This window comes from Mesocricetus auratus, unplaced genomic scaffold, assembly GCF_017639785.1.
Source record: "Mesocricetus auratus isolate SY011 unplaced genomic scaffold, BCM_Maur_2.0 Super-Scaffold_100694, whole genome shotgun sequence".
NCBI lineage: Eukaryota > Metazoa > Chordata > Mammalia > Rodentia > Cricetidae > Mesocricetus > Mesocricetus auratus.
This window is the reverse complement of record NW_024429268.1, coordinates 1387830-1413481: the sequence shown is the minus strand read 5'-3', so window position 1 is coordinate 1413481 and position 25652 is coordinate 1387830. Positions and strand designations below refer to the sequence as shown.

The 25652-nt window shown below is 37.9% G+C and overlaps 1 protein-coding gene across 1 annotated transcript in view; it reads left to right on the top strand.

Annotated features, from left to right (window-relative positions):
- Cntnap2 (contactin associated protein 2) overlaps nt 1–25652 on the top strand; it is a 2029549-nt gene that overhangs the window by 1030682 nt on the left and 973215 nt on the right. Inside the window, exon 10 of the mRNA XM_040740424.1 lies at nt 23916–24087. Coding sequence (XP_040596358.1) covers nt 23916–24087 — 172 coding nt within the window. The remainder of the gene's footprint in view (nt 1–23915; nt 24088–25652) is intronic.

Below are 25652 nucleotides of genomic sequence, written 5' to 3'. Positions count from 1 at the left end.
ATTTTTCTTCTCTTGAGCTTCTCTAGCTTATTGAAACAAAAGATCATCAATTTTTCCTCTATGGAAGTGGTTCTTCACCTATGGGTCACATATCAGATATCCTGCATATCAAGATATTTACATTGTAATTCATAACAGTGGCAAAAGTACAGTTATGAAATAGCAATAAAATAATTTTACATTTGAGGGTTACCACAACCTAAGGAGCTATATTAAAGGATCTCACAGCATTAGGAAGGTTGAGTATCATTGCTCTATAGATATAGGATTTATTCCTAGCCTTGTTAGCCATAAGGTCACTGTTAGAAATATGGAACTCTACCAGTAGAAAGCATAAAAGGAAATATGGACAAAATATTAGTTGTAGCAATTTCTTTTACTGTGCATTATAATATAAAACTCAGAGACAAATATAAGGTAAGAACTCGAGACAGTCACCACTACTGTGACACAGCTACCACTATTTGCCTCCAGGGTCCAAAAGAGCCATGCAGCTTTCAGCCCCACCTCTGCTTCTCTTGGGTTCACTCTTTCTCCAATCTGGGGAAACTCTATGATCCACCCCACCAACTGAATATAAACCCTGCCTCTTGAACCAATCCCTGACTATAACAGGACATAGGGCCACAATACAGATAAGATTCCTGTAATAATTCCCCCTCTTTTTGTATAATTAAAAAGAAAAGCTTTTAACTCTCACATAGAACATTACGTACCATAAGAATGATTATCAGGTAATGTCTAATTGTAAAGTGAAGGTAATAACCTTAACAAAAATGAAACTACATACAACAAGAAAACTTTCCAGTAAGAATTACATTCTCAATGTCCTGTTCAAATATAATTGGCAAGTTTAGGGAAAATTGCTCCATTAGCTGTCCTCTCCCGAAGACTCCATGGTTTTGTACCTATTTTACTTTCTATCATGATTTGGGAGAACTGCAACTGTAGCTAGTATTCAACCCCATCAAAGACCTGAGAAGGCTATAATATTACGTGAGTAAGCAAGAAGTTTATAGCAAGTGACTTCCAAAAATTGAAAAAAAATTACAGAAACAGCTGGCTTCCTGGATAGTTACCCAAAGTTTCTCCATAATATTCCAGCATCTATCTTTGGCCTACATGCCTAGAATATTTGACAGACTTTTCTATAAGTCAGAAAAATTTGAAGGACTTGGAAAATTTTAGCAGTCACTTTTCTTCATCCTGCTTGTTCATTTGGAACAGCGTACGGTTTGTAGTTGAGGCAAGAGCAATTCCCTGTCCAAATGATTAGCTTTTACCACAAAGAAAGTAAACCTTCTATGGAGTTTCTTCAATGTACATCATATATTTTTTGAAGTAGATCAGTGCCCCAGGATCAGATGTGTCTCATTGTCAAGAAAACCCTATGTTACTAAAACATTTTAAATACCATATTCTGTAGATCTTTGAAATGTTTAAAGATCACCTATCTATCTAAAGTATATCATTATACGGCATTGGAAGCATAACTAACATGACTGTAAAGTTGATATCAGGAGTGACTATTAACCTATATTTCTTTATTAACCTTGAGAAAATAGAGATAATGATCTAGTCCCAGGGAATATAGCTGTTATCCAGTCTTGGTAAGACAGAAAAATGAAGGCTATCTGAAGTCCTCAATGGAGTAGCCTAAGAGACTAAACCATCTTAACCAACTGTCTTGAAGTTGTCCTGAGACGTTTGTAGTCCAAAGATGATTTTTACATGGTGTTTGTCACCTTAGTGGCATTACAATACAAGTGGAATCATCATTGTAGTGTCCCATCATCATTGAAGACTTCAAAGGTCACTGTTAGGAATGCTCATCATTTGCTGTGGAAAACTTAAAATTATTGAATGTCATATGCAGCAAATTTGGCAGAGGTTAAATGACCAAAATCTATTAAGTACATCCAGAATACACAGACTTAATTCCTAAATATCTGCTTCAGATTCAAGCCTGAAATCATGTATAGGAAGCAATATGAAGTCTAAGGATAGAATTAATTGGTATTATAAGACCATTAATATCAAAACAGAAAGATTAAATTTTGAAATAGTATTTGCCTTAAGAAACGTTTTAAAGAGTCAAAATAAATTTGAGAGATTTTAGATTAATGACAATACAATACTCTTCAGATTGTGGTTTTCTTCTGTCCCATATCAGGTGGCTCTTCTGATATGAGACAAAGACTTTGGATTTTCTTTTAAAAAGCATGTTTGAGTTTACAAAAGGAGAGAGTCATACACCAAATCCAAATTTAGTTTTGAATTGAGTTGGAACTATATAAAGACCACCTGCTAATATGTCTATAGAGACCACAAAAACATTCATTGTGAAAAGTTTATGAAATTTTACCTTGTCAAAAGTATGCTATAACACTAGGCCAATTTACTCCTTTTCTTAGCATATTTTTTTCTAGCTGCTTCGTTCATCCAAAGGTCTTTAGATTCCTTAATTGGATGCTTTTATTTTCCTGGAAAGACAAAGACAAAACCCTGACCCAACCTTAATTTTGGGGAGTTTTCTTTTCTGCCAGTTTGTTTGATGAAATATCCCCTTACCTAATCAAGAGGCCTTTCAGGGTACAATTGAATCTGTACTAATTTTAATGGTATTAATAGCTTTTCTTCTTCTGTGGAAACAAAAACAAAACCCAAAGTAACACCTCTTCTCCAACATAACACATGTCCTGATCTGCATTCTGAGGTCAACATATCTTTAAAGTATACAGGCTGATTCAGTTCAGCAGTTTTTTTTCCCATTATCCAATGTGTCTCTGCAACTGTTGTTCCCTTTTCATTAGCATTTAAAAAATTTTAAAGTTAATAAAGCATTGTGCAATCTGTCTCTATGGGTTGTTATTACCCCTTTCTGTTTATTAAGCATATCTTTTAGAATGCAATTAAATCTTTCTGTAACTGCTTGTACTAATGGATTGTGTGGTATACCCATAATATGATTTATGTAGTAATATGCAAATATTTTCATTTTACTAGAGACATATGCTGGAACATTGTCAGTCTTATTTTGTACAGGTATCCCCATGATGGCCATAACTTCTGATAAAAGTAATTATCAGCCTTTTCAGAACTCAAGGATGTTGCCCATTGAAATCCTGAATATGAATGTATAATATAGAATATATGTCTCAATTTTCCAAGATCTGCAAAATAAAACACATTCATTCACCAAATTTCATTTATTTGAGTACCATTTGGGTTAATTCCTGCAGGTATTAGAGTTTGGTCATACAAAGAACAAGGAAGGCATTTCCTTATAACTCCCTTGGCCTGTAGCCAAATGATAGAAAAAAACTTTTTTAAAGCCATTGCTATTAACATGGTGTTTTTTTATGAAATTCTGAGACTTCTAACACATTTCCTGCCAACAGCTGATCAATTTCCTTATTACCTTGTGCAATAAGAACTGGTAGGCCTGTGTGGGATCTGATAAGTGTTTTATATATATGGAATGATTCCTATAACTAAATATTTTTTGTAATTGAACAAAATAAAACAAAGTTAATTCTGAATCATCAGGAATAACTTCAGCAGTTTCAATATGTAAAACAACTCTTTCTGCATATTGAGAATCAGTAACTATATTAAGAGGTTCTGGAAATTTTAATAGTATCATGAGAATAGCATATAATTCTGATTTTGAATGGATAATAAGGGCTTTGAGCCACCTTGCTTAAATTTCCTCACTTATAAGTCTTCCTGATTTATTTCCATAAGTACAGAATGTAGGGGCTCCAGATATTGGTGCTCACTGCAAAATGTGAGGAAGGACCAAAAAGGTTCTTTGATAATTTCAAGTATCTTGCATTAGGGGTATTTGCTCTTTGCCAACTTCCTTTTTCTGCTCATATGAAGAAATTTCAGCATTAATAAAAAGTACTACAATTTCTGTTGGGTCTATTCCTGTTGATTGACAATGTCTCAATGTTCCTTTTAGAATCAATTCAGAAAACTTTTCTACACAAGTCCTAAGTGTTTTTCCCCTTTGTTTATGTGGCAAAAATATCCATTCCAAAATGTTATCTTTTCTCTATAAAGAATTCCTACAGGAGAATGAGTAGAAGCTAGGATGACTAGGATACAATCAAGCTCATCTTTCCACCAAGTCATCCATTGTAACTGGGGACCAGCTTCCAACGCTGCTGTAAACAAATCTTCCAATTCTTGTGGAATAATTATGCTACTAGTTGCCCATGAATTTAACATCTGCCTCCAAAGTGGTGAATGCATGCCATATGGAACTATTGCTTTCTTAAATTTCCTCAACAGGATTCTAGTAACCACTTACATAGCATTAGGGATAGCTGTCATTTGGTGTTTGTTCCTGTATGATGACTGAATAAGTTAAATTTGGTTTTCTGATCAACTTGGGCCACTCCTCTTTAATTTCATAATATAATGGTGAGGTAGGTTCTGCCCTAAACTTCTCTGTGTGTTTCTGAATATTTTTATTATATGAATTAGTAAGTTTTTCTAAGGCTTGTAACTTATCAGACAAAATTTTATTGTTTTCATTAGTATTTCTAAGGTTTGAATCTTACCAATCACTTTTTTATTATTTTCATCCGTAAATATTTCTAAAGCTTGTATTTTATCAGTCAAAATTTTATTATTTCCCTTAGTAATTATTTGTAAGGCTTGCTTATTATCAGTAGCAACCTTTTCTAAGACTTGCGTCCTATGAATTGCAAGTTTTTCTAAGTTTTGTATCTTTCATTCCATTTCTCACACTTGGCACAGTTATAGAACCATTTTAAGGAGAAAATATGAAATACCAAGTTGATGATAATTATGACCAACATTATATTGAACCAAGCTATGCTTTTTATCTCCTCATTTATCCTTCCTATTTACATCCCACCCAAAGTATCAGTTGAACAGGGTCCTAACTCCCTCCATTGTTATATTTCCAATCCTTTCATGCAAAATATTTTAAGATCTCCCTCCCCCCTTTGTTTGCTTTTTCTGTTTTCTTTTTGATTTTTTAAATTCTTTTACAGTTAATTAATTAATTAACCTCCCTAGCTTGCTGTTTAAAAGTTCCCAAGTGTCTTACCAGCTCTGATGGCAATGCTCAGAGTGGATTGGTTTTGGCCAAGGTATTCAGAGGTCCTGGTGGTGTCTGGCCAGCAGGTTGAGAAGGCACCGCACCGAGACAGCTCAGGCTCAGCATGTTGAGCAGACATGCAAGGCAGCCAGACTAGACTCATTTCCTTCTGCTTCCATTCAAAGAACTTTATTCTCTGAGCCATCTCTCCAGACATGATTGGTTTATTTCTTAATTGATAACTCTTAGGCCACATGCGTAATAGATATGCAACAATCCCTAGTTATCCATATCTTTTATGTGGCAGAGAGGGACCATGGAATGCAATCTTTATTAATGCTCAGTTGCATAAGGTAAAGCAAAAATTATGTGGTCACATGAATTTGATTTTGGTAAGGAAATCTTTTAAAACAGGTTAAATATATATTGGAGGGACTTTTGATTATATATTTATCTGTGTGCAGCTAAGTGTATGAATGTGTATCACGTGCATGCAGCAGCCTGCAGATGTTAGAAGAGGGTACAGGGTCATTGGAACTGGAGTTACAGGGGCTTCTGAGCCAACATGTGGTTGTTGTAAGCAACTCACCTGGGAACTGAACCCAGGTTATCAGCAAGAGCAGTAAGTTTTCTTAGCTCCCAAGCCATCTCTCCATCTCCTACAAAGTCTCTTTTTAAATTACTTTATACTCAAGTCTTTTAACTATCCTGTGGTGTTACAAATGTTACTTTACTACCTAGTATTGCACTTGAGGTCTTAATTCCTTGTTCAAAGAATCTAGTTTATTGGCTTTTAGATTTGATCTGGACTACTACTATCATCAAAGTGAAATCATTATAGAATGTTTTATATAATCCATTATCAATGTGTGAGCATTTTAAAGATCTGCAAATGCTTTAAATTTTCACAGTAAATTCAAATTGCAAATGGAGTTTAGGTTAATGGGAAAACCCCCACCCCATTAATGTAGACATTTATTTGAAAATGCCTTCTGTAATTAGGATATTACTAAGAAATTTAATCAAAAAATCTGTTATGTAGACATTCAATTGCTACATTGGTATGTTTCTTTTGAAGTGCAATTTAACCACTGTAAGTGTATCAGTATTGTATTGTAAGTAGCATTCCTATTTAATTTTCCAAGAAGTTGTAGTTTTCCTTTCTAAGTTGCTTATTTGATGGACTGGTATTGATTTTTTATTTCATTTTTATATATGAAATTTGGTCTAGTAAGGAATAAAAATAAATCCCTACATTAACCTATAGGTTTTGTCTGGACTGGCAGGAGAAGACCTTTTCATTTTTAGAAGCTTTGGAATCCATGGCAATTGACCACTTTCCCTGACATCATCTTCCCGAGCCTTTCCTCTTGACTAAGTTTAGTCTTTTGTATCATTTCAGAGGTTAAAGATTACAGCATTCTGAACTCACTCAGCAATGGCTAAGGACTTACAGAGTGTGCCTCACAGTCAGAGAGTGGCCCTAATCTTTATAGACGTTTTCGTATTTATTTAGTGGATGTTATTTTTTTTTCAAAACAGTGATATATTGTTAACATTGTGTTAGCCACGTATTCAGTGGTAAATAGTTGATCCTAGCATGACTAAGCTATTTTCATAATATTATTTGATGACTAAATACGAATGTGACACACTTGATAGACCAAGCTAGGGATAGGGGATATAGTTCAGTGATAGGAAAAGTATTCACCATGTGTAAGGTATAGGTTTGATTTTAATCAACACACACACAGAAAAAAATGAAATAAATATTTAGACCTAGCTTCTTATCTTCAGTGGCCAAGCTGGGCTCACCTTCTCAAGTGTGTAAATTATGTGCATGTGTGTGTGTTACAATTTATACATTTTGGTAATTCTTTTAGGTGGAGGGGGGTCTCCTTATCTAGGCTTTGTTGTCCTGGAACTTGCTATGTAGACCAGGAAGCCCAGGATCTCAGCAGAGATCCACCAGATACTGGCTCCTGAGTGATAGGATTAAATATGGGTGCCGTTCGTGTGTTGTGGAATAGAATATCTGTTTAACTATCTAAAGGTGTGCCGCGTTTGTTTATGCTGCATACATATACTTAATATGTAAGGATGTGTTATTGTTTTACCTTGCCTGCCTGAGGTGCCTGATTGGTGTAATAAAAAGATGAGTGGCCAACAGCTAGACAGAGGAGGGACAGGTGGGGTTGGTGCACAGAGAGAAAAGGAGAGCCAGCCAGAGCCAGCCAGGGACCAGCATGCCAGACACAGAAGAAGCAGGAAATCAGGATGGACAGTACATAGATGAGGGGCAGCATGTAGATTAATAGAAATGGGTTAATTTAAGTTAAAGGAAAAATACCTAGCTAGAAACAAGCCTAAGCTAAGGGCAAGCATACATAATTAATAATAAATCTCCAAGTCAAGATTTGGGAGCTGGCAGTTCAGGAAAGTCTGCTACAAATGCACCTGACTTTTGTCATATATTTTAACATAGTAGATATCACTTTACATGTGCGTGCTTAAATATATACACATATACATATATATGTATATATATATGTGAAAGAGAGGGACAAGGATAATTATTAGAGGTTGGAAATTTGTGAGGTAAACTACATCCCTATATCCTCATTTCACTGCAGTTGCAGAAATTGGGAGTTACCTTCACACTACAATGTCTCTAGGAGGACACGGCTCTCTGCAAAGAGAGCATTCCCAGGAAACAGGAGACACAGCTGACAGTCAACTGAAGAGCTGAAGCATCTCTGTCACCCAAGAGAAGACATTTGGTTCCGGCTGTCGGTCCGTGTTAGAGAAACAGCTCTTATTTTAATACATGATGCCCTCCAAACTCAGCTAAAGTGCTCTTACTCCTGAGAGAGAAAGCCTTTGTGAGACTGACAAAATGAATCATCCAGGCCTCTTAGAGTGAAAACTGCTTCCCATGAAGGAGGGAAGCCACCAGTGTAAGACGATGAACATTGCCTGGAGGAGAAAATGTCAGGTAGTGTTTTCCTGTTCCTTCGGCAATTTTTTCCAAAGCTCCATTTTTCTACCAAGTTGTTGGCCTCTGTCACCGTTTTCCTCCGTTTGTTTTGCTACTCGCAGTGCACTTTTCTGAACTCTATCCCGGCATTTTTATTTACCCCAGAGGAAACAGGTTAGTCTCGTGTAATGTATTAAGTCGTTCAGAAGCGCACGGTACTGAGCATCATTGTTTAGGCCCTGTGGAATCTCCTCTGCATCTCTGTCTGATTCTAGTGGGACGGTTGATATGAACAGACTGTCTTCCCCAAGAGTTAGAGGGAAGAAAGCTTTTAGTCAGATATACGGTCTTTGTTAATGGAGTCACAACAGAGAACCAGGTGCACAGGTTCTCCGTGGCCTCCACGGGAAGGAACACTGGCTCTGCTATCTCCCAGTTGGTGGCACCAGTGGGACTGGATGGTGTGTCTCCTCAGGCTGCCCCCATGGGGCGCCACCTCACTGGGCCACACCCCTCCCACCCCCCCACCCCCCGGCACAGCTCCTCTTTTCTTCTGCACTCTTTGATGCCCATTCTTGTTGGTGTGTTCAGGCCCTTGCTGGCCTCCCAGTTCAGGGCTGCGTTCCCTCCCACCAAGTCAAAACTGCTTCTCAGCATTTAGCTGCGCTTTTAAATGTTCTTGTTCTGAAAACACACTTTCTACTTGTTTCAAGAAGAATATGTATACCGAGGAATCTTTTGGGCCTCGAAAGGACCCACGGGCTGAACACACAGGATTCCAGAACGTAACCCCTAATGTTGGAAGTCTTTGGTGGCTTAGCCGCAGCACTCAGTATGATCCAGGTCAAAGATGATGATACCCTATTTCCTGTGATGCATATTATCAAAGAGAAAAGGAGGGAAAAGTGTTATATTAGTTTACTTTTTAATCATGAGAAGCCATTGTGGTATTTTTAAGTTTTTTATTTGTTAATATTTCATGCTTATGCATGTTTATTAGTATTTCATGCTTATGCATGTTTGCCTGCATATCACAGTGTATGTGACTGGTAAACTCAGAACCTAGAAAAGCATTGCCTAGAATTGAAATTGTAGTTGGTTGTGAGCCGACATGTAGGTCCTGGAAACAAAACCCTAGTCACCTGCAAAAAACAAGTGCTCTTAATCATTAAGCCATCTCTTTGACCCCAGTTGTATTGGTTGTAAAAACCCTCTTTGCTGTAAATTTGAGAGCGATACACAAATAGCCACAAACTCTAAAAGTTTTTAGGTAAGTTCTTCATTAACATTGTTTTTGACAAATGCAGTAAATATGTTTTCACTGGCATATTATCATGACAAATTACACCCATTGAAAGAATGTTGGTCATACGATTTTAATATTTAGTTATTACATCACTGAAATATTAGTTATAGGTACTTATTTTTCATAGGACTTCTGATTGTACAGACCAGTCCTTCACTGGGGTTGTTTCTAGGCAGAGGCAGCAGACAGAAGACACAGCAGACAGAGGCTTTGTGTCTTAAATTGAGAAATGGGATAGATAGCATTCTAGTTTATTGGACTCAAGCCCTGTTTTGTTTGTTTGTTCTATTTTTATTTCTTCATTTTTTTGGCTTGGTGGGACATTATTGTATTTTCTTTGCCACGTTTTTTACAAAGAGAGATGTACTTTGGAAATAAAATGAACATTTTTTTAAAGTATAAACTGCAAATATCTTCCTAACACTTCCAAACAGCAGATTTGGGATAGATGGCATTCACCAGAATGCTTGCAAACACAGCCTGCAACTCCAACTCTGTTAACATTATATGTCTCTCTAGCAGGTGGCAGAAGTTTAGTCTAAATAATGGAAAGCCACAGTGACAATAAAACCCATTCATGGAGATGAATCTCAAATATTCCAGTAGGATTCAATTTTTCTAGGAAGCTGTAAGCAAACTTTCAGATTTGAATTTAAATTTTATTGTTTCTTGCCTTAGTCTAACATGCATATATTTTACCCTTGTTTCTCCAAAAATATGACAGGAGATGTAGAAATCAACTTATGTTATAGCTTTCCTGTGATGGAATTTAGCCCTTTAGGAGTTCAGCTAAATGACTACTTTTCTATTCTGAACATGATTTCCCACTGTTACAAGGAAAGGTGATTTGTTTATAAGCTTCTATAGGCATGTGTTTTTCCTTTTCATCCTAAATTTAAGGATATGGCTTCAAATCTTGCCCTTATTGTAGTCATTGGAAACCAGTGTTGGCTCTCAACGATCCAAAGGTGTATGAGTCATTTATCAACTATGTGATCGTACAGTAAAATCACCAACGGCTGTCCAAGTTAGAAGAAGCACTTAGAAGAGGCCAGCTTTAGGAGAAGCTTGCTGACTAATGACTGTAAATTTAATGATTGGTGACTGACTAAATATTGCTGTCTTCCTTGAGACACTTCACATCTGCAGGCATCTTTGTGCTCAGGAAGCCAGGCAGAAAAGAAACCTGGGTATTCTATTCTTCAAAGTGTAGTAGCCTTGGTAATTGTTCTAATTTCACTCACACAATTTCAAACACATCTATCTCCACCAATGGCTTACTCCAGTTGACGGTCATAACTATCATGGACATTTTTACAGACTTGAATGGTGTGGTGTTTTGTTTTAAACATCCACTTGCCACCACTCAGAATAGATCACCTGGCAAGAGACAGGTGAATAATTGTCTTTATCAGATTGATTTGTGGGAAATTATCTTGCTTGCTAATTGATGTAGAAAAACTCTGTTCAATTGTGGGTGGAACCATTCCCCAGTTTGATGCCCTGAACTATGAGGGAAAAAAGCTGGCTAAGCAAAACCAGCCAAGTAGGCATAACCAGAGCATTCATTTCTTTCTGTTCATGATTGAGGATGTCTGTGACTACCCCCTGCTTTGAGCTTCTGTCTTGATTTTCCCTCAATGATGGAGAACAAGCTGAGGTTGTTAACCAGCAAACCATTTCCTTCATTAAATTTCCGTTGGTCAGGATAGTTTGTCACGGAAACATAAATGAAAGTAGGAAGGCATTGTAGGGGATGCCACTCTCTTCCCCAAGTTTAATGCATACACTCTGCCCCCTTGCACCAGGTGTCACTCTGTAACCTGGAGTCTTGCTTGTGTTAAGCCATGCTGCCTGGCTCACATCCTTAGGATTTAGACCTGAAAATACCAGAAGCAGCATTTCTATCTCCATCTACCTCGCTGCCTTTTAAATCTTCGTCAAAAAATCATGCAAACATTGTGCCTCTAGTCCTTACCTATTACGATTGTACTTCTTCCTTGCGACTTTGTTGTCATTTGGGTGAGTCTGCAGAGCACCCCTCCATGGCATTTTATGAGAAATTAATGAAGGCCTCTGTCATGGGGTGAGAGCATGCAATGTTCCGCATAAGAGAGGGCTGCACTCATGGGAGAGAGGAAATACAATGCATAGAGGTTTTGTACATAGACATAGAATTTGGTCTTCTTTGCAAAGACCTTGAAGCTGCGTCTGTTTAAGTCTTCCTTTTCCAGTGATGAGCAAAGAGTCAAGAGCATGCTGGTGAAGCCCACAAAGATAGCTGACCAGATAAGGGGGAGCTATTGAATCCCAGACTGATGCCTGAGGGGTCAACAAGGGACTGATCCAGACTCCAAGAATGTAGTGTCAGTGAGGAGGCCTTAGTGTCAGTGAGGAGGCCTTGGAGATCTCTGGGGCCTTGGGTAGTAGATCAGTTTTTACGATAGCATGCAAATGAACTTTGGGAGCCCATTACACATGGAGGGATGCTCTCTGAGACTGGAAACATGAGGAGGAGCTTAGGTCCTGCCCTGGATGAAATGACAGACTCTGGAGATTCCCCCCAATGAGGGCCTCACCCTCCCTGGGGAATGATGTAGTGATTGGGTGGGGGCCTGGTGAACTGGTAGAGGGACAAGGGAGGAGGGGTGGGAGAGGGAGCTAGAACTGACATGTGAGGCATGCCTGCATGTTTCTAAGACATAATTTATTGTAATAAAAATTTTAAAAAAACAACAAAAAAAGAGAATTCCACATTCCTGTGCTGAAGAAGACAGTAATATATTCCCCAAATTTTATGGATGTACAGTACTTATTGATGAAGTACAAAAGCCCTGCAGAGTTAAAATGTGGTCTAACCTCTGAAATGTTTACCAATAAGTATGTCACTTAAACAATGCTGCAGAGGTCTGCTTTTGTTAATTAAAGGTAATTTAATCATGTTAAAAAGAGTCTTCATTTTCTGCAGCATCTGTTTATTAATCATCAAGGACACATGTTTAGGAAGCTTACTCTGTGCGGTATATGTGTCTCAGTGCTGAGTACCAAAGGCAAGCCAGCATTCAGGAGGCTTCTGGACAGCACAGTAGGAAGGAATGGGAATTGGGGAGGATAAAGATGGGAAGTTGTTGCCTAGATCTTACGATGTGATTGACAAGAGTGACAACCCTCAAGAGGAGAAGCAAAACACAGGGCTGCTATAACGTGACAATTTCTGGGAAACTGAACTTGAAATTTTTTAAAAGGTATTTTGCTTGAAAACTCTATCACGAAGTGAAATTATTTTCAAGTTACTGGAGACTTTACTTTGGTCATTAAACACTAGTCTTTTTACTATTCTATTATTTCTCTTGTCTTTGTTTTGCCATAAAATGTGGTTCTTGTCCTCACAGCCCTCATGAATGGTACCGATGTGTCCTGGACTCTGTGCTTTAGGGTTTTTCCATAGTGTTACTCTATGGCCCCTTTAAAGGCAAAGCAATAGACAAATCTGTTACTGAATTTCCTTTTATTTTCAGCACCAGATCATGTATTTGTTACTGCTAAAGACTTATTTTTGACTGGGCTGGGACTTAAACTTAGAAACTCTTGGGATGGACAGCCAATGTTTCTTGGCAGTCTGTTCCTGGCATTTTTTTCCATTGGCTCTGTTCATTCACTTGGATAAAAGCTTAGCATAGTCCACAGCTGCCTCCTTATTTTCGTTAGTGCGTTGTTTCTTCAGTGTGTTTGTGTTTGTGTTGCAGGATACATGGAGTAACAAGATGCTGAATCTTGGCTGCTTTGGTTCTAGACGTCTTATCTTTATAACTATCCTGGAGGGCAGGACATCATCTTTAGAGAGACTAAAAGGATATCCAATTCTATTAGATCTTTGGAGCCCAATCCACTGAGGCATAGTAGTATCTATCAGTCCAAGAACATACTTCTCCCCATTTTTAAAAACAATAACCAAGATTAGAACACTCATCTTAATATCCCAATGCATCCTAAACAGTGTTGCATTTCCTCTCTCCATTTCCTCTTGCTCTTTAACAAGAATTCCCCCAACTCAACAGGAGATGCACACTGGGCTGTAGGTCAAGACAACGTATTTCATGAGAAAACTCTGTTGTATTTTACTTCTTTTATAAATTTAATTTAAATTAGAAACAATCATATTTTATATATCAATCCCAGTTCCCTCTCCCTCCCATCCTTCCATGACCCAACCAACCTCCCGTTCCATCCCCCATTCACTCCCCAGGGAGTGTGAGGTCTTCCATGAGGGATCTTCAATATCTGTCAAGTCATTTGGGGGAGGGCCTCTGTTGATACTTTGTTTTGTTTTTTGTTTATTCTTTTGTTTGTCTTTTGAGACAGGGTTTTTCTGTGGCTTTGGAGACTGTTCTGGAACTAGCTCTTACAGGCCAGGCTGGTCTCACACTCACAGAGATCCACCTGCCTCTGCCTCTGGAGTGCTGGGATTAAAGGCATGCCCCACTAACGCCTGGCCTGTTGATACTTTGTACTCTTAGTATTGTTTCCTAGACTAATCTTTATCTCTAATGACTTTCATGTTTCTTGGTGATATGGTATATTACTGACAACAGATGATCATTTTTTAAAAAATAACTTGCATTTGAATTTGTTCATTGAGAAATTCAATGTACATGATGCATGCTATTCAACGTCTGATTAAATCTTCCTCCCATCCTCATTACCAAACTCATTCTTCCTAAAAATATTTTAAAAGAAATTTTGTTTGAAAATTGTTATTCTCCCTGTATCCACATTTTAAATAGTCCTGAACAATTCTTAGATACTATCTTTTAATGATTTTATCCTCATTTTGCACAGTTCTCCTGAAATCCCACATCTGTATGTTAATACTGATTTTCATTCCCTAGATTTCAAATTTTCTATGTAATGTCTTTAATCACTTTCACCTTTTTATGACGATCTTTGTGAATCACATTCCCAGTTTCATACTGACTGTACCCCATCTGTCAAACACAGCCCATGAGTTTTTGTTTGTGGCGTTTCACGTTTTAATTGTATAGTATTTTTTTGGTTTTGATCAAAGCTAAGTAGTACTTCATTTTTTAAAGATTATATCCTACTTATATGTTTGAGTGAGTCTGGCTTTTTAAAATTGTTTTTAAATAATTTCTAAACATTTTACCATTCTGAAATGCCTTGGTTTTTTCAGGGGTCAAATGTTTCTTCTGATACTTGTTCATTATACAAATATCCCCCACTGTGTTTACTTCCTGAGAAGGACACGAGCTGGGTGGGACTTCAGTGAATCCATCTAAACTCCAGGTCTTCCTGGCATAGCTCCAGGGCTCCCCCTGGAAGGGTTTTCTGAATGGGAATGGGATGGCCCCCAGAAAGGTGGCTCTCGACTTCTGCCCAGCATAGACAAAGTACTGTAACTCCCCATTACTAACGTTAGGAAAGAAAAGAGTCAAACTGAAGTCTAGCTTCTCATGAATAACACTTTTGTTCCACTGTGAGGATGAAAATTCTGAGTGGAACCAGTTTAAGCAGGAAACTAACTCTAGGCTTCTCCAGTGTTTGTAGTTTGGGGTTGCTGGTCTTAACGTCTCAGTTTTTCTCTTTAGGAATCCTGAACTTCCAGCGTTAATCTGAGAGAACTTCCACCTCATTTCCCACGATAATAGCTTGAAATCACTTGCTTTCTACAGTAACTTGATTGGAGTGCCACACCCTACAGTTACTGCAAACCTGAAGGCCGTAATTTAGTTCAGTAACTCCTTATTTTATGCATTCTTGAAGAGCAATTTTTCTTTTTTCTTTCAGTAGACCAGGCAAAGAAAGACAATTTTTCTTGTCAGCTCTCTTGGCTGACTAGTATATTGTCTCAGTATGTGCTTCAGTAAGATCGTGGCAACTTTGGGTTTCATGTTATACTGATATTACGATGCTCTTGATCCTTGCACAGGCTTACAGCTTGATTTCTAGTCTGCTTGACCTTTAAAATCCAGACCTCTCCATTACAAAGATGGGGAGATGCTTTCAGGAAACGAGTGGTTCAGCACCATCTAAGGCCCTTGACTTTCCATTCTCTTTCAGATAGATAATTTAAAGGATATGTGCTGCTTTTTACCTGGTTCTCTGAGTATTTGTGACTGGGAGATTTCTAGACTCTCACATGACCTTTTCATAGGGAATGGACTTCTTTAAGTTTGTTTACTCATAAAGGCAGTATCGTTGGATGATAAATACCTTTAAAATAAACTATCTTGTGTTAGAAGATATATATTAATACATTTAAGATATAATTAACCTTTTAAATATTTGTATTTAACAAAGCCAGTAGAAAAAATAACCTAGAATGGTGTAACATCTTTCTAATTAATAAACTATGAGAGCTCATAAGGAAACACAATGAGGCAATGTTATTTTAGGATCTGATTGTGGGAATGTATCAGTATATGTATTAGAAATACTAGCAACCCTCAAGGAACTAAAGCTGATATATCTGTGTATTCACATTTCTACTTCCTTTAAAAGATTAAAATATTCTAAAGACCTATCTAAAAATATCAATACATTCTATTTTATCCACTCTGCTTTCCATTTTTTATGGCCCATTTTTAAAACAACTTTAAAGAGTACACTGTAAATTCTGTTTCACAGATTTCTAACCATCCCATTTTGACAAAAAACTAATCTATTCCTTGACTTTCCTTTTAATTTCCTACATTCTTATAAATTTCATTATATCTACTGAAAAAACTCAAACTTCTTTGCACAGTAAGTCAATTTAATATAAATATAATTTATAACTTCTGTGTATTATATGAGTATGGGAAAGAAGACCCATAATAATTTTATAGAAGAAAAATTTACCTCACTAATACAATAAAGTATGGTTTTAAAAAACATTATTTTGTAATAACATAGTAAAGCCATATGTTTAAGCTACTCTGGCTGAAGCTTACCTTTAAAGTATGATGGCATCTTTAGGTGACCCCATAATATTAATATTAATTGAAACAATGAATTTAGTACATCTCATTTGGAATTGTAAGCATCTTCCTTTTCAAACATATGACCTCATTGTTTGTAAACCTCTACAAACTTAATTTCGTGTTAAAATGCCAGATCACCAGACAAAAAGATCTGAGCAATTTCACAAGTAGATGAACATGTGTTCTGACACAAACAACCTCCTGAGAAAAGGGAAGCATGCTCTGATTGTCGTGATCACTAGGAGCCCTCAGACCAACCAGAAATGGACTAGAGGTTTGCCTTGGCATGGCCACACAGATATAAGAACTGCATAAAAGGTGGAGAGTAACCAAGATTTGAGGCTGGAAGCTAATGGCATGCATAATTTACCAATTAATAAAACTCAGGTTGAGACTTTGGTGGAAAGTCTGTTGACAGAATTCCAACAAGGGCAGGAAGATGTGTCTGGAGTTTTGAACACAAACATGCCCTGGAAAGAGATGTCAGAGAAGTTTTGGCTCAGTTAGTTCCAAGCTGAGACAGTTAAATTTGAGGCAAGAGGTTTGGATGGGGGCACTGTTAGGGAAGGAGAGGTTCTACCAGGAACCCAAACAAAGCGCACAGCCAGGGTTGAGGAACTTCCACACTTAACTCCCCAGAAAGATAATCAGTGTGAGAGACCAAACTGGCTGGACCACAAAAGCAGCAGTAAATCCTTTGTCAGCAAAGCTCAAAGAAACTACCTGGAAGAGAGTCACAGTCTCACCCTCCAACAGTGCCAGCCTATTTACACAGTCAGCAGAAACGGTTTGTTTTTTTAGATCATGTCTATCCATCTTCATATGTCTGAGGCTTTCTTCACTAACGTGGTTGTCACGTTCTTCAGGATATAAATATCCCATCGTTAGGTGTCTCATAAATACTAAATTGATAAATTGCCTAAGAGTAGAAAAGAAGATGAAGCAAGGTGTGCTAGGGCTCTCTGATATATGCTGCCCACTGTACACTTTTGGGCACTTATTTTATAGATATGTCTATATTTGTTTTTCACAGCAGACCGTAATGGCATCTATACTTGGTCTGCTTTCCAAACTTAAAGTATAATAAAAGAACACAGCATCTAATCAACTTAAAAGACCAAAACCTGGTAGGTGCACAATTCTTTAATTTGTACTTTAAATGATTCCATATAAGGAGATGTAACGTTAATATAATATAAAATAACTAATTTATAGTAAACCTGGAAAAGTCAACAAATTGTTTTCTTTTTCTATTACATTATAAAAATTAACTGATAAAGAATTAGTTTCAAGAAAATTACTTTCTAACCTCTGACGTCTGTTGAAGCTTTAATTCATATCCCTTTTAGCTAAATTTACAGGCAAAGAAATGCTAGAACCTAAAACAATTCAGACACATGGACCACCATGATCCTGAATTTAAAAGGCAAAGCAATAGTAACCTGACATATAAATATAAGGAAACCTCCTCTCAGAATAATTGCTTTTGAAGCAGATGCCATCTATGTTGAAAAACAAAGTATGTGGAATAGTCACCTGCTGGTGCCAATGCCATGACAAGGTCTTTAAAAAGATTGAATGGTGGAGTTTTTGGAGCTTAAATTTACAACCTTCCTTAGGAAGAATCATTTCATTGAAAATCCATGAACATTGAATACATATTAAGATGGAATAAATTTAATTCAGAACAGGTTCTCAGATGACAGAAGATTTTAACACTAGTTTCTATTTCCAAAACACTTTAAGACTTACATTAAGAAAGTTTATAAGAAGAACACAAAGACCACCATTAACAGGCCTAAGTGTGGGTTTGTCCCTTCTCTAATATTGACTATTATCATGAAAGACCCAGGACAAAAGTGCCTGCCTTGCCCTATCCTCTGACTTTTCTGGTCTCTGCTAATCAGAACCAGATCCTCAGTGGCCTGTCAGAGCCTGATCATCCGTGAATATCTCAAGTTATCCTTCTGTAGATGGTATCTCTTTGCTGTGGTCTGATACTACAAAGGAATGTGCCTGTATTTTTTTGCAGAAACAGGGAAGGCCTTGTTTTATTCTCCTATTTTGCATCCTGTCGGGTGACACACAATGTCCATTGGTCCTGCTCCTGCAACAATGCTTATTTGATACCTTGATCACAAATCAGTCAGCCAGGTTTCTCAACTGTAAATTGATGAATAATATTCCAATTATTACTTTTTAAAAGCCAAGGTCTCACTATATACCTCTGCCTGACTTAGAACTTTCAAAGTAGACCAGGCTAGTCTTGAACTCATGGAGATCGATCTGTCTGCCTCCAGAGAGATAGCTTTGAAATTAAATGTATGCAGCAACATGCTCAACTTCAATGATGGTCTTAAAAAGATCATTTAGTGTTCAGTCTCCATCCAGCTTTCATTTACTGCCTAACTCATTATCAGTGTTATGAGACTTGTCAAAGGATGACTTCAAACTCAGTTATCCCTCTATCTTTGTGAGTTACCAGGGGGCTCTTTTCCACATTGATTTATTCACTTTATGAAGGCATTTATACATGAATTTGTATTTTACTTAATATTCCCCATTATTTTTTAATCAATGAATAAAACATAAATTTTTCTTCTCAAATTGTAAAATTTGTACCTCAGCTACCTTGAGCTTGGGCAGCAGTAACTACTTCATGCCATTCTGAAATAGCTGTCATTATTTCTCAAAACCACACACAATATTCTAGACTCACTGAATATCTGTCCTGTTGTACCCTATATTCTGTCATTTCTCTTTGAGGTACTGGTTTTAATGAACAAACCCTAATCCTAATCCTAATCCTAACCCTAATCCTGACCCTGACCATGACCCTGACCTTAACCCTAACCTTAAACCAATCTGGATGTAGAAGTATTCACTGTTTGTCACATGACCCTGCTCTCAGACTGTCTCCCCAAGATGTCTGGGACCAATTGTATTTTGACCATAACCACTTACATCTCAATGGACTTGTGTATGTAGCTACCTATACACAAAACCACAAATTCACACTTGGGGTTTAAATTCCTGCCCCAGCCCACAGAGTTCATTCAGTGTTTCTCACATTCTGCTTTCACACTTCTGTCTCTAATGTTGAGACTACCTCATCCTAACCTTCATGTATCAATGTATTGACTCCATTAACCTGCACCCTAGTCAGTCTCCCAACCACAGCGGTAGAGTCTTCCAGGCACTCTCTAACTCCTTGCTCACTTCAAAACAGCTCTTGCTGCTGCTGCTGCTGCTGCTGGTGGTGGTGGTGGTGGTGGTGGTGGTGGTGGTGGTGGTGGTGTGTACATTCTTGACTGTTTTATTCAGAAAGGTTAAGTAGGCAGTGATTATTTAACACTCCATTCACTCTTCAAAGGTTTCCTTGGAAAGAAAATGCTGAAGACTTTATAGCAGGCTATCAGCCTCCCTCCTAGCTCTTTAACATCCCTCAACTTTAAAACAAACATAATAGAGAAACAGGGTTCTTCAGCCATTTATATTCCCAAGCCTGGTGCCTTCTTTCTTTTTGTTTTAAAATCCTGTTGAATCAGATTGACAGATGTCAGAACAAGTGTCAAAATTTTTTTTCTCACTGATGCATTTCTGAATTAAAAAGTTTCAAACTCTGAAGATGCACAGAGTGACTTTATCAGCCAGAAGAGTAATCTGAGTGGACTTCAAGTCAGATAAGGATTTTATCTGCTAAACTTTAGGACAGAAGTCTGAGCATAAGAGTAAAGGACCAATCAGTTATAGTAACAGGCTTTCCCAGGTAACTGAAGATGGTGTGCAAGAATATTCACATGTGTAAATATTGGGCAGTGCTCTATTGATCATACACAGGTAGGCACGGGTTTGATGTGTGAGAAGAGTATACTCGGGTTGATGTAATTATAATGTGATGATCGATAGCCATCTTGAAGATAGAGTTAAGATTTATGAATATTTATGTCTAATCCATATACAAAGTCCACATCTCTTCTGAAAGCCATTTCTGAAGTTGTGTTTCCTTAGAATATCTATATGTAAACTTCAGAGCCTTGACAATGTCAGGTCAGACCCAAATCACTGGTCTATGTTGTTTCAAGAACCAGGTGAGTTACTTGTTGGTGATTCCATCTTAAGATTCAGACCTACTGATCTTCCACAACTCTTTGATCCTAACTTCTTTGTTCTGCCTCCCTGAGTCATTTCCATCTCCTCTGCTTCCTCCTTCTCTCCATTCTCCTCTTCTTCTTCATAGGCAGTCTAAGTTTTCAGTTTCCATTTTTCGGCCCATAGTGCGAGTTCTAAAAGTCTCCTTACATTTGTGCTCTGTCTCTTTTAGTGCAGGCTGGCCAAATCTTATGCGATTACTAGTAATGACAATGTCCTGAAAACAAGCAAAACAATGTGATTCCTGGCAGTGTTATCCAAGTTTGTCCACCTCTGGGCTCCTGATCTTCTGAATAAAATACCCTTAAGATCAGAGAAATGCTCTTGTCTGGGGTCTTGGGAGGTGATGAGGAAGTTGCTGAATGGGCCTTTTTTCTCCTGTATCCTTTTCTAGCACATTACCTCACATTTCCTAAGGTCTTGGCAAGGATTTCCTTGTCATCACTAGATGGCACGTCCTGGTATTTGATCTTTGGAAATGATTTCTTTGTTCTTGTATTGTTCAGTATCCCAGTGAAGTGGAATTAAGACGGATTTTGTTTTGAGGTCTATCACATCCTGGCTTCTTTAGAGCTAAGAGTTTGCTTTAGCTTTTGTTAGTCAGTTTTTCTTTGCCTGGATAAAATACTTGAGCCAAACAACTTGAAGGAAGAGAGTCATATTTAGCTCATGGCTTCACAGTGTCTATCCATGGTAGCCTACCCGTTCACTTAGAATCCTGCTCACACCAGCTTGGCATCCCCCTTTTACTTGCTCCTCTCTCCAGCCTGTGAGTTGATCCAGACATTAAATATTGAGTTACATATATCGTTGGAGTTTTGTTTTACTGTGTTCATGTTGTGACTACACTGTGGTTCTTCCTCTTTGAAAGAAAGTAAGAAAGTATTTATGCTTTTATTTTATATAAGGAGTCATAGTTGAAAGATTTTGGATTTTAAAAGAAGCTTTGGATTTTTGAAAGAGACCGAATTTTTAAAATGTTTGAATTAGTAACTCTATGGGATTTTTAAGTCTGAAATTATTTTATGTTGTGATATCAATATTAAGTACAATCAAGGGGATCATCAAGAGAGGAAAAGTTAGGGCTTATCTGTGATTTGTTTGCATGTCAAGCTGACAAGGGGTGCTTTGTGGTGGATAGTTTTATACCAACTTGATGCAAGCAAAAGGGACTGTAAAAGGAGAGAACCTCAATAAAGAAAAAATGCTTCCATTAGATGGGGCTGTAGGCAAACCTGTTTTCTTAATTAGTGATTGATGAGGGAGTGCCTTGCCCATCGTGGGTGGTACTGGGCCTGGGTGGTGGTTCTGAGTTCTTTAAGAAAACAGGCTGAACAAGCATATAAGCTGCCCTCCTCCATGGTGTCTGCATGAAGTGCTGCCTTCAGGATCCTGCCCTGATTGATGTCCTCTCCTCTGACGAACAGTAGTTTGGAAATGTAAGACAAATGATCTCTTTCTTCCCCAAGTTGTTTTTGGTCATGGCTTTCTATTGCAGCAGTGGTAACTCTAAGACAACCACAATGTTGTTAGACTTTGCTCATTCGAGGGCCATTTCTATCCTTTCCTTTGTGTTGTTACTGACTGCTTCCCCAAGAGACATTAGGCTTCTGACCAATAATTCTCTGAAGACTCGTTAAGCTAACTTGCATTTTCCTCTGGGGTATCATTATAATTTGTTTCCAGCAAGAGGTTATTTATTCATTCCTGTGTTATTGAATAACAATAATCCAGTCTTCATCCCACCCCCCCATGGCACACATCTTCAGTCTTGGAAGTCTGTTACTATCTCTCATAGGCATCTCCACATCACTGCCTGATGGCTAATGTGAGCCGTTGTATATACAAGGTTAGAAATGGACCTTGGAAATCACAAACTTATACCACCTTCACAGTTTTCTGCTGTCTGTAGAAATAAGTCGAACTCAGGGACCAAAGATGCTACAGAAAAGTGTGGATGCTGTATGCAAGAGCAAATAGAATCCCTCTTAAAAGCTTTAAGGATAATATGAGAATAAGGACTATTTTCAATGGCTATGTAGTGATTATTCCTGTAATTATCTTTTCCTAGAATACATCTCATGTAAGAGCATGAAAAGACTTGACAATTTCAGACTCGAAAAGTATCAAGCCCAAACAGAACATTGTTGTGAGTGGATGCTGAAGTCTTGTTTTGGGAACTTAATCACACCCAGTTGGAAGTGATGAGCATTTATGCAGCTGCTCTGCTTCACAGACGTTCTCACTCTCATAAAGAGAGTTACTCATTTCAAAATCCTTCCAAGTTAATGTGGATGTTTAGACTCATAAGTATGCACAGAAACTGAACCCAATGATAGCCTTGCTAAGAACAGCCACAAAAGTTACAGCTGCATATTTTCTGTCTGCTAAGTTTAGCCATTAAAACCTACTCAATTTTATCATGGTTAGACAAGTGGAAATCACATTGTATATATGCAACTATCCTAAATAGACAACTTATCCAAAAGTCAGTATTTTGTAAAGGGACTGAGTCAATGCTGATAAAAATACATAGTTTAGAAACACGTGCATACATAGTTATACAGACATATACAAGCACACTCTACACACACACATACATACATACATACTTACATACATATATACATTCACACACACATGCAAACCATGTAACTGCATTGAAACAAAGCATGCCGTTTTAAGTAGAGAATTAAGAGTAATCCTTTTACCTAGTGCTATATTGGTAGAAAATAACGTACATCTGTGAAATGAAACCTGAAAGGAAATTCAAATGACAGTTTTCAGAATTTACACATTGGCACTTATTAAGGAGATGAGGACAGGGTTTTTTTATTGTAGTGAACTATCACTATAGTCGACCAAACTAGGATATTGTAAAGAATCATTCAATGACCAAATTCTGATTCTTTTCTAAATATCCACTTTTATTCATTTAATGGCATATGTTGGTCCTCACTCTTCCTTATGTGTTGGTGGTTTATTGCCAACCACACAATGTTGGAAAGAATGAACTAGCAAATAGTTTAAGATTAATGAGTACAGTTTAAGTTTGTCAAGTAGGCAAATTCGGATTGTGGGAAAATCTAGGGGCGACATACCTACTTCGAGATGGCCACTCTCCTGCTCCTTGCCAAATAGTTCCATCGGCTGTGGAAGTGAGCATTCATATGTATGTGTCTATGGGAACAACTGGTTCAAACCACTCTGCAAACCCGACTGTTTCCTAAATTAACGACACATACTCAAGAGGTGTCACCCATGTACAGTGTCAGCCAAAAAAAACAAAAAACAAAAAAAACAAAATCAAAGAAAGACGGTTATTAGTCAAATGGTTGTGTCCAGGCAACGCTTGGGAAGCATTTCACGAAGCACGCTGGGCGGGCGCCCCTTCTGATCTTCTTGTTCCCTCTGTTTCCACAGGGTTTTTGAACCACGTGAACAATGTCAGTCACTCCGCCCTCCAGCCATCGTTCCAAGGATGCATGCAGCTCATTCAGGTAGATGACCAGCTTGTGAATTTATACGAAGTGGCACAGAGGAAGCCAGGAAGCTTTGCGAACGTCACCATTGACATGTGTGCCATCATAGACAGGTACGCCGTCGGCTCTTTTTACCTTGCACGCTCCAGACACCACAGTTTCCTGTTTCTGTTGGCCAGTAAGGAGAGACACGGAAGAAAAAGAGAGCACGAATGGAAAAGCTGGGCTTATGAATGGTTGTTGTCTGGGATGCCTACTTAATTTGGTGTATTTGTGATTTCAGCAAAGACAGCATATATGTGTGTGTGTGTGTGTAGAGAGAGAGTATATTTGTGTATGTATATAGGTATGTGTGTATATATATATAGTCTGCTTGGTATATGTGTGTGTATATATATATGTATATAAGTGTTTATATATGTATATATGTCTGAGTTTATATAGCATATATAGGGCATGTATGTAGCATAAATATATATATATACATATACATATGTGAGACAGATAGATGTTCCAATCTGTAGCATGACATTTGTCTACTTTGCTCATGGAATGTGGCCATTGCGCTGGCAGGACTACAAGCAACATCTGAACAATGGTGGAAACCCTCAGTTCTCAATGTTGTCTTTCCTTCTGTGCTCTCAAGCAGAAGGTTTCCATTTCTTCTCAGCCTCAGTATGCTGTCCCTTCTGAAGACGATTTTGTGCTAGGTGGAATCTCAAGAGATTGAAAGCAAATGAAGTTTAATTGACACAGGCTTCTTAGAATCATCCTGCTTGCAAAACACACGTACAGAAATTAATGTTTATTGGGCTTTGCAAATCTAGGAGGAAACTTGCTTTCTGTGTTTGACCGTTTCATGCATTTATATAACTGTCAGTTGTTTTCTCCCCCAGCCAATCTCTCTTCACACTTCTCGTTCCACAGAAGCTCTTCCCAGCAAGTCCCCCTCCTCCTCTCACGCTTTTCTTTTGCAAGTGAATTTACACAGCCTGGAAAGGCAAAATGCTTCCATGAAACACAGTACCACATACGATTTCCTAAGTCCTGAATACTCTCATTCAAAGTTTGCTTTTTATTACAGCTTAAGGCATTCCATTCTGAGACATGTTGTCTTTGAAAACTACATGAAACTACAAGTTGATGCTCTAACCTAGTGAACTTAGTTTCCTCGGTCAGTTTCAGATCGGGTGAGGAGGGGCTACCTGGCTCTGAACATGCATTCCATTCATTTCATATTTTGCAAGATGAACGTTTGTGAAAACTGCCTTGTATAATTTTAAATAAGACAGGGTTGAGGTGACGACCCAGCAGTTAGGAGTCCTTGCTGCTCTTGCAGAGGCTCTGGGTTCAGTTCCCCCTACACATGTCAGGTAACTCCATGCCTGTAACTCCAGCTCCAGGGAGTCGGATGGTCTTTTTTGATGTACACGCATATGTGTACAACCAGAAACACATACAAATAAATTTAAAAAAAGAAAATAGTGTTTGTGCCTCGATCTGATTATTCAAAGTCTCTGTGGTGTTTAGTGGAGATCCTCAGGCAGCCAAACAAGACAGCTAACGTATCCCACAAAAAATATTCTATTACGAAGCACATTCATTACATTATCATAATAAGTTGGCAGTCGTGCAGATATTACCTTGCAGTTCATAGCGACTATGTTTTATGTTGGCT